This window comes from Mesitornis unicolor, unplaced genomic scaffold, assembly GCF_000695765.1.
Source record: "Mesitornis unicolor isolate BGI_N332 unplaced genomic scaffold, ASM69576v1 scaffold8155, whole genome shotgun sequence".
Taxonomy (NCBI): domain Eukaryota; kingdom Metazoa; phylum Chordata; class Aves; order Mesitornithiformes; family Mesitornithidae; genus Mesitornis; species Mesitornis unicolor.
Window position 1 is genome coordinate 1 of NW_010183408.1, and position 10,101 is coordinate 10,101.

General features: G+C 34.2%; 1 protein-coding gene across 1 annotated transcript in view; it reads right to left on the minus strand.

Annotated features, from left to right (window-relative positions):
- Positions 1-727: 727 nt before the first annotated feature.
- LOC104540334 (sodium channel protein type 1 subunit alpha-like) overlaps positions 728-10,101 on the minus strand; it is a gene marked incomplete at its 3' end in the record, with an annotated part of 33,500 nt that continues 24,126 nt past the window's right edge. Inside the window, 6 exon segments of the mRNA XM_010184119.1 lie at positions 728-845; positions 4,343-4,825; positions 5,527-5,883; positions 6,514-6,687; positions 8,932-9,170; positions 10,059-10,101. The exon segment at positions 10,059-10,101 is cut by the window's right edge and continues 9 nt beyond it. Of these exon segments, the coding sequence (XP_010182421.1) occupies positions 728-845; positions 4,343-4,825; positions 5,527-5,883; positions 6,514-6,687; positions 8,932-9,170; positions 10,059-10,101 (1,414 nt within the window).

Genomic DNA, 10,101 nt, shown 5'->3' on the forward strand with positions numbered 1-10,101 from the left:
GCACTCAATCCCCTCATCCAGATAATTGATAGAGATGTTATAAAATGAACAAGTCAAAAGGAAGTATTTATCAAGAACTAACTGCTCAATACAGTGCACACAGAAAGATAAAAGCCTATGGAATGTGAAGCTAAATTACAAAATGCAGAGTATGAGTAAAAATATACAAGCTCATCCAAATGCATAGTAGGTTTATGTAGTAAGATATGGACAAGTCTTATTAAATTGTACTTTCCTTTGTTTAGGACACTAAATACAGACAATGTTTCATTTATTGTATGAAAGAATTCTAAGTCTTCCATCTGAGTTCTGAGCTTTTCAGTACCATTCCTTAACTTGTGCCCTTGATTAGTTCAAGCTTTTATGATTTAACTCCTGACTTAATTTTGGTTCTTCCTTCCTTTAGGTAGAAAAATACTAGTAATCAATAATGGTCTATTCTTTGCCAGATCCAAGTTTGATACAGTACTACTTCCTACTAGTTCAGTGTAAATTTCTGAAGAAATGTCTGTGAACATGTCCAGAAATAACCCACCCCTATCTGATACATAGTATAATTGTGGTATAAATATCCCTATGATAAATTATGGTCTAAAAGTACTACCACTAATAATCATAGATTAAACATTAACAAAGGAGTAATTCAATATATAAACATTAATACTTAGTTTAAATAGATAATTATTCCACATTTCATGAGTAATATTAGTAATTTTGTTCCAAACACCTTCTGTGAAGCAGGCCTCTGGCTCCTGGGCTTCTTCGGGTTCAGCTTCTGGTTGCTCTTCTGCAGGAAGTCCAATATCAACTGTGCTACCTTCAGATGAACTAGAGGAATTTAGCTTCTGTAAAGGAAAAAAAAAAGCATCACAAACACACAGTAAATATTTTTAAGGCAAATATCAGTTGTTTTCAGAATAAGTAAAGAATTCTGCCATGGTTTTGAATATTCTAGTATTCAATATATGTAAGTTGCTAATAAATATAAGTGAAATTTGTACAATCTTTTCCTTCTGCATTGTATGGATCCATTAAATAGAAGGTGCATCATTGACAGATGAGGCTTTAAAAAAATTATGCTTTAAACTGAAAAATATGAATGATGATGCTAAGCTAAAGATTTATGACCACAACTAGCCATAAGTGGCAATGATCTCTTGACCTACATAGAAATAATGAAGCTTAAATATATATGCAGGAATCTGTAACATCTACTGAAAAGCAGGTAAGAGCCTAAATATAACTATGTAAATGAGGTGGGAAATGAGGAATGAGGGAAAAAAGCACTGATCAGCAGAAAAAGCTACACTTTAAAGGTGAGCATGTGCAAATGAAAATTGCTGAAAGTCTAGCTCAGAGTGAAGCAGAAGCTGTATGCAACAAGGCTGAGGTAGATTAAAGATGGCCCATAAAACATCAGATTGTGTTTGATAACCTAATTAAATTTTCAATAACATGATGAGCATAAAGAGGGAGATGTGGAAGGTAGAAAACAAATCTTAAAAAATCCGTGTTCTTAAGGTAATCCTCATCCTAAAAATTCTAAAAGTGTTGTAACATGCAGCTGAGGCCTAATTGCAATCTAGCTGGTTGGTATTGTGACTAACGATTGGATAAAAACTGTGAAGGAAATATATTTAAGGAGGTAAACAAAATAATGGAATAAATGCAATATAGGTTCATTGATGCTAGTTTGTAGCAGGCTTTTTAATATTGACAACAAAAAAATCCCCAAACCCTAACAACAGAATTTGTACTGAAGCAGTAGCCAATCTGTTTCTCAATAACAATTCCAGGACTCATTGGTATTGAGCTGCATGGTGCTTGATAAAATAAGTAGCCAGTTTTTAGTTCATTTCATCTGAGGTGTCTATAGACATTGGAAGAACAATATTTCAACTTTATCAGGAAAATGTGTTGATGTGTCCAGTTTCAGACTCTGTCATTATTTGTCACAATTTCTAGAGGTTTTTTCCAAATTATATTAGAGTTGCCTCTCTGATATTTTTACAAAAAATACTGTATACTTATAGTAATCCAATTTTCACAAATCATCCTTTACAGCATTATTTACTGCTTTTCAAAATAATTCTGGAAAGACTTTTAAAAACTTTTCCAAAGCTTTTACATTTTTTGAAAAAAGCCTTTTCGGTTTATTTCTTTGTTTTCATCTAAGAAGCAGATTTTCTATAATGTTGTTGTCAGCTACTTTTTGCATACTAAAATTAAGCTCTTTGAAGTTAACAGTGAAGTTTATAATTTTAAGTTGATTAAGTTGTTACTTTGCTAAGGGAGAAAAGATTACTTCCCTGAAAAGCAAAGTAAAACAACCAACCAAACAAACTAAATCCCCACAGAAACCTCCCATTTTAGAGCTGCCTCACTTAGCAAAACAGGATCCTGGCCAGCACTGTACAACTTCAGGAAGAGTTCTGAAAAATTCAATGTGGTCTGAAGGCAGCTGGAACTCACTTGTAGTACCCTCTGGCCTGAGAAGTAGTGAATCCATGCAGGCTTTTCTAAGTGATGTCTCATCAAAATCTCAATTAATTCAAAGGCTCTGCTGTTCTGGTGTTTATAATTTCTTTTCTACAGTCCCACTATACTAACAGTCAATATAAAATATGGAGTTGGACTCAAATCCAGAGCAGCACTGCTGAATGGATTTTCCACAGAAAACTACGCAACAGAACTGCTCTTTCATAAGCTTCTAGAGGAAGTCAGAAATGTCATAGTACTTTCTCAATGGGATAAAAGGCAACCCTGGACCTAGAGGCAGCAGCATATTTACAGAAAACTTTCCTAAACTGGATCTATTCTTCATTGGTCATCCATAAACCAGCTTGTGACACTCTATTTGACTGCCTGCTCTGTGATGGGTTGGAAGACTAGACTGGACTGGCCAGCATTAAGGTAGTTGTGGGGAGAGTGAATGATTAGTACTTGTTTTTCTCCAATGGATCTTTGTTTAAATGCTTTTATAATTTAGAAATTCTTCCTACTGGAGCAAGTTCATAAAGTGCTCAAATACATTCCTATAACCTCTATTGTGACAGTGATTCAGAAGCTTGAGTCAAAGCCAAATTATAAGATATTTTGGCTAATGTTTAACAGGAAAAGAAATACTAATGCTTCAGATATTAATTGGAAAACAGGAACATCACTGTCTCTGAAATAGGTTGCCATGGGGAGAGGCTGTTTTGTACATGTCTCCTTTCTTGAAGGGGAGAGAGGATCCAAAGATTGCACTTAGCTTAACATTGGTTTTACGTTGAGAATGCTAGAGGGCTTATACACACTGAAGTGACAGCAGTACAGAATTCAGCTAGCCTAAAATCAAGTTGTCTGAAGCACTGTCAGCAATACAACAGTGGCAGGGCACAATGACCTATCTCACAAAGAAACTGGATTGCTACCAGAATGGAAACTAGCTAGTTTGATGCTGAGGTTCCTCAAGTTAGAAAATTAATTTTGTTAAGTGTCTGGAAAGAGAATTTTCTGATTTGACTAAAGTGTCAACAAAGTAAATCACTGAGGGTGTAGTTGTTTTGCAAATTATGTTATCAATTAAATTTAAATTATTTTGTAAAATAGTCACAGATAAAAGTTCATATAAAGAAACAGTTACAGACTTACTATATTTTTCAAAAATTCGGTTCTCAACAAGGCTTTATATCTATAGCCTGCTTTGGCATTCCCTTAGTAACATGAGATATTTTTGTCTGTTTATACTATTTTTCAGTTTTAACAACAAAGTGAATTTGAAGTATATGGAAAAGTCTATGGTTAAAACTTATTAAGGGAATCTAGGTCTAGAAGAGTTGACAAGTCTAAAATCTAAAATAATTCCAGTGTCTAAAGGAAATACATAAACTGTCTCTGTGATTTCTGCTCTTTACCTGCTCACAAAAAGATGCTAAAGAGGGGGATTTTTTGAGTGGCAGAGAGATGTATGACACATCTCATGGGATTCTTGTACAAGAGGCAAACAGAAGTTCCTGGTGGAATAAGGCTGTAGCTAAGGCACTGCTCTGCCCCACCAGTTGTTGCAACTACCATATGGAACATAAACAGTTCCTATGGGTTAGTTTCATCTCTCGTTGCCTGGCCTCTTATTTCATGTTTCACATTCTCCTCTTGGGAGACTGTAATTTTTAACCCTTTCTTATACTTTTGTTCATCAAGAATTAAACCCTCCTTTATACGCTCATTTATGCTCATGTACAAAGAATTGTCAAAATAACAAGGTATCAAGAACTGAATACACTGGTTTATACTGAAAAAAAAACCAAACCAAAAAACCTCAAAAGATCAGAGAGAAATGCACAAAACAACTAAATACCTCTTTGCTTTCTTCTAGGTCTGATTCACTACTAAATTCCTCTGTGTTAAGATTTTCAAAGTCGGATTCACCCACAGCAATGGGCACCGTCACAGTGAGACTTGGGTTGTTTATGAATGACATGTAATCACTTTCATCAATTATGTATTTTTCCACACTGCTACCTGTGCCTATGCCACTAGTAGTTCCATTTGCATCTTTAATATAGTCATGGTCCTTGCTTAGTTCCACAGTTGTATGGTTAGAGATACAGCTGTTTTTGTTGTTCAAGTCTTCAAGTGGCTTGATTTCATCTAAAGCTTTTTGTTTTTTAACAAAAGCTTTTTGAATGAATTCGCGTGCTTTTCTTTTCACATAATCTATGCCCTTCTGCATTCTTGCTACAGCAATTTGGAGATTATTCATTTCATTGTCATCATCTGTCACAGCAAGGTTGTCTGCACTAAATGAGCTCAAAAGCAATGCCAAAAATAGATTCAGCACCTGTAGAAAGATAAAAAAGGAGGTTCTAGGCTTAATCCCAACAAAGAACAGTTGTTTTATTAAAAATTGTTATATTAGTGACATTGAAGATTAAATCCCAATCCCAATAATTCTCCATAAACAAAGAAAAGCACCCTCAAAATCTCTTCCCCATAAAAATAGGAGCTTTTTAAATTTTGCCTATGTCCTTTTCACTATTCAAAAATATTCCTTCAACTGATTAATATCTGTAAATTTGTCTTAAAATATCCACAGTGTATATTTTGGTGCAAAATCTTAGAATCTAAAAATGAAGATAACAGATTCACTATTCAGCATCTTAAAAGTATAATTTATGCCATCACACAGCAGAAAGTAGATTATTTAGGTGACCAATAATATGGGATAAATAATGAAAAACCCCACAGCAAATGGTTTCTAAAGAGCGCATAAACTAAAATTACTTGAAGTCCAAAATATTTACAAAGAGCCAAAAGACAAATTAAGAATATTACTAAGTGCTCAACCTAACATACTTAGGATTTTGATATTGCAAAATACTTTGTTCTCAGTCCAAAAAAGCTCTTAAGCTTAACTTTAGGCATTGCTTGAAACCACCTGCTTAAGTACTTTATTGAAGCAGAGCCAGAGCTCTTAGTTCACTTCAGGATTGAGCCCACTTTATTGTCAAATAATTTTTTGTTAATGCTTTGATTACGTACCACTAGATTTCCAATCACCATGACCATCATGAAGACCGTAAGGCACATGGCTTGGCCGGCAACCTCCATGCAGTCCCACATCGTTTCTATCCATTCTCCACACAGCACTCGAAATACAATCAGAAAAGAATGGAAAAAATCTTGCATGTGCCAGCGTGGAAGCACACAGTCACTTGCAATTTTGCAGACACATTCCTTGTAGTTTTTCCCAAACAGCTGCATCCCAACCACAGCGAAAATGAACACAATGATGGCCAGCACCAGGGTCAGATTCCCCAGAGCTCCCACAGAGTTACCAATAATCTTAATCAGCATATTCAGCGTTGGCCAAGATTTTGCCAATTTGAAAACTCGTAACTGGAAGAAAAGAAAAATATTGTTAGGACAAGCAGCAAGAAAGGCACAAAGATATTTTGAAGTTAATTTGTGGAAGGAAATTATATATATATAAATGCCCTGAGTACGACTGTTCAGTAGGTATCCTCTTGTCTTAAAGCATGAAGATGGAAGGTTCAGTCAACAAAATTTTATGAAATAAGAGCTCCATAACCTCAAAGCATAGCTTTTATTGAAGGCCAAAAAAACTACTAGCCATATTAGATGGAATTTAAAATCTAAGGTTCCTCTGTTAAAATCATCTGGACTGCTTTCCTACTGGTATTTGTATTTGATCTATTCCTCTGATGTCAATCAGAGCATAATACATCTAGTGAGTTGATTTATTTCTGTGTAGCAGGATGTTTAAAGCGTGTATACACAATAAATACATTGGAAATAGGCCCAGGGCACCGACTGCTACCTATTTGTCTGGATCTCTATCAATCCCCATTGAAGACCGCAAGACAAAACAAGTAATAGGGATTTGTACTAATGAAAGAGACATCAGGATCAGTACTATGGCAAACATCAAGCAAATTTTTAAGGCAAAACAAAATATTAATTTTATGAAGCCCCATTGAAAAATCATGGCAGTTGATGTATATTTACCAATCTGAATGATCGAAGAACTGAGAGTCCTTCCACATCTGCAAGTCCAAGCTCAACTAAGCTAAGGGTTACAATAAAACCGTCAAAAATATTCCAGCCTTCCTGAAAATAATAGTAAGGATCCATTGCAATTATCTTGAGAAACATTTCTGCTGTGAAGATTCCAGTGAAGACCTGAATTCAAAATGCAGGTTGTTATTTCACTGTGAAATACAGTATTACAGATTTAGCTGTTGTCTAGGTTTTTAATTCAAGCTACACATCTGCAATGTCTTATCCAAGACTGCTACTTAAAAATAGTTCAGTGTACTGTAGTGATTTATTATGACCACCTTCCCTTAACAACTGCCATACAAACCAAGTAATTTTTTTCAATTAATTAGATTTTTTACTAAGCAAATTCCATAAACTCCTGTTTCATAACGTTTATAATCCAATTTCAACTCTATCAGGATATGAACTTTCTCACATACTGCACAAACAATATTCCAAATTTGATTTTAACAACATAAACCAGAATGCTTTCCAAGAAATTACATGGTATAACATCTTTCTTGGTATACTAATTGCATTATACAGCAGCATGAATGAGGCCAAATCTAAGACTCCAGAGGGGCACCTCCTTTGCTCGTATAACCTGCCATAATCTCATTGAGTTCATCAGATTACATATACCAGAAGGATATCAACTGAGATACAATTGGCTGAAGTTGAGCTTCTACCTGGGTGCTGCCAGTAAGTTCAATAAGGCTGATAGGCTCAATCATTTTAATGCCAGGTGTGAAAGAGCATTTAAGAATTCATTTTAAACATGATATTGCTGGTACTGTTTTCTCATCTTGAGATGCTATGCTGAATGAAGTAGGAATTATATTTAGGAGCCACCAAGGTAGTGACCTTGAGTAGGTTTGAGAGAAGTCTTAGAAGAATTTCCTGCAGGTTAGGAATTTACTAAAGCCACCATTAAAGGCTGCCTGAGATGTGGTATGAAATGCTTTCTTTTATGGTTTTGATAACCCATTTTCAAGCAAGCTGAACAGAAAATGGGACAGCTAAAGAAAAGAATCTAACTGGGATAATCAGGAGATGGACAAGAAGACTTGCTCTGTCTAGGAACACCAATGCTCAAGACAGATTTTATTAGTCTTTAAATACAATCCAGATATAAACACCAGAGAGGGAAAGGTTACTATTTATAATCTACAGGACTGGAACCAAGGAGGAAGAGGTAGGAATGAATAAATATAGTTTGAAAGCTGATTTAGGTACCTAACAATGAGGATGGTGAGGTTCTCAAGGAGCTGTAAAGTGGAACTACTGGAGCAGGCAAACCCTGCGAGCCTTTATATTGCAGAAGGGGTTTATAGTCCTAACCTCATAGCCAGGTTGTCTTGCACTCACGTTTTAGTCATATGTAAACCAAAATTTATATGGCATATTCCTGGTTTAAAAACAAACCTATAAAATGCTACAATACATGATTTTATCTTTTTCTTGGAAACTGAGATGCAGTGTTTAAGTATTTTAAAAGCAGCTATTAATTTACCTATTAATTCTCCTTTCTAAATCCTGTAATTTACATGATCTGTTTTCCCTCATTACAAAACAAAGATTATTATTATAAAATCCCATTATAAGAAATCAATTCTTAAAATAAGAGACAAACTAGGACTGCAGCTGCACATACTTCTATGTGATCAAACCTGTCAGTTCAAAAGCATCAGAGCTACAAAAAATTAACTCCGGAATTCTTTAATAATTTATGTTTTTGAAGTAAAAGGAAGAAAATATAGTTGACAACATGAGGAAAAGATATCTTACTAATTATCCAATGATGACAAATATATATAAAGCTGTAAGAGGAAAAAGTACTACAGGATATTTTTCATAGTTTTACATAAAGCTTATAAAGAAAACAATCCACTTATCCACATAAGAAGTCTTTTACAGAAGAAAATTCTAGAAATGCTTTTAAATGGCTCTTTCAACTACTGTAAACCTGTGCTTAGGAAACAGAGCAATTAAAAATCCATTAATAATTTAAAGATTTGTGTTGTATTGATTGAAAGAGTAACACTATGTTTATTTGCATAATTCAATATTTCATGGTAGTAATACATTTCCTGGTTTACTAGTCAGACAAATCAACTTCTGTTTAAGATGGACATTTTAAAAATTTTTTAATTTGACTTAACCAAACACTGCAATATACTGATTTTACAGTAATCTTAGTTACATGAGCCAGGGCTGACAGTGAAATTTCCAAAAATGTTCTGATAGAGTCATATCTGGAGGCCAATAAATGCCCAATAAATCTATTTCTAAAGAGTAAAAAAAAAAGCTGTTAAAACACCTTCTTTCAGTTATTTCAGACATAATTCTGTCCAAATCATGAACATGAAAACCCAATAGACTTACCAGATTTCCAACTGAAAGTACGTTATTGAATTCATCAGTCATTGGATAATGTTCCATAGCCATAAAGAGTGTATTTAAAACAATGCAAATTGTAATAGCTAGGTCAACAAATGGGTCCATTACCACTAAGTTGACAATATGTTTTACTTTTAACCAATGCGGACTGCAGTCCCAGATCAAGAAAATATTTGCAAATTTATACCAACATGGTGGGCATTTCTGTCTTGATTCTTCGAGTTCTGTGGGAAAAGAAAGTTCATACAGGTAACTGCGTGATTGCTCCAACATTCCCCAATCCTACATGAATTGCACCAGTCGAGCTGTCAATCTGAACTGGTACTGATTAAACTCCTGTAAGCATGGCCTTTATACTTTTTTACAGAGCTTTTAAAGAAAGTCTTTAAAAATTGCTGCCAAATTTTATTTATTTACTTATTTGTCTTTATTTTGTTCAAAGTTTATTGATCAAGCACAGTGTCTTTGCATTCCAATCATTATTCTGATCAGTGTCAATTTATGCATCAATTTGTAGTATGTATTTTATTGTTCCTTGATTACATTTTAGACTGTTCCTCCCACTTACTGTTCTATTATGTGAATATTTTTATTTTGAAATTTCTGGTGTTTTGGTAAAAATTTTCAATATAATTTTCATTCCTAGTTCAAGAAAAAAACATTTCTATCACCTAGAATAACACTTTTTAAAAAACAGAATAAATATAACTGCTAAAAATACATCTATTTTTTAACAATGGTTGCATATATTTGAAAAATGTTCAGTGGTCTGTTTTTGGCCATATATTATTTGTCCAAGAATATATTTTAGTTAATATGCATAACCATGCACTCAGTTATGACCATCAAACATAACTCTGTAGTCCTTATGACCACATGAGGGAGATGGTGGCAAAACAATGAGACAGAAATGCTTGCTTACGTAATAACCTTCCTGAACAAAGAGCTTTGAGTTTAGTGATAAATATGTGTCAGTTTGTGGGATGGTATATTTTGATTTTAAAAATTACTTTGGTTTAACTATTTTAAATAACTTTTTAAGTTTCAACTCAAATTTTCAGAAGTCCATTGAAAACCCAGGTATTGAATATTAAGGTATGCATCACACACACCTTCCACAGTGTTTGTGAGGATGCTAGCAATACTCATGGCTCT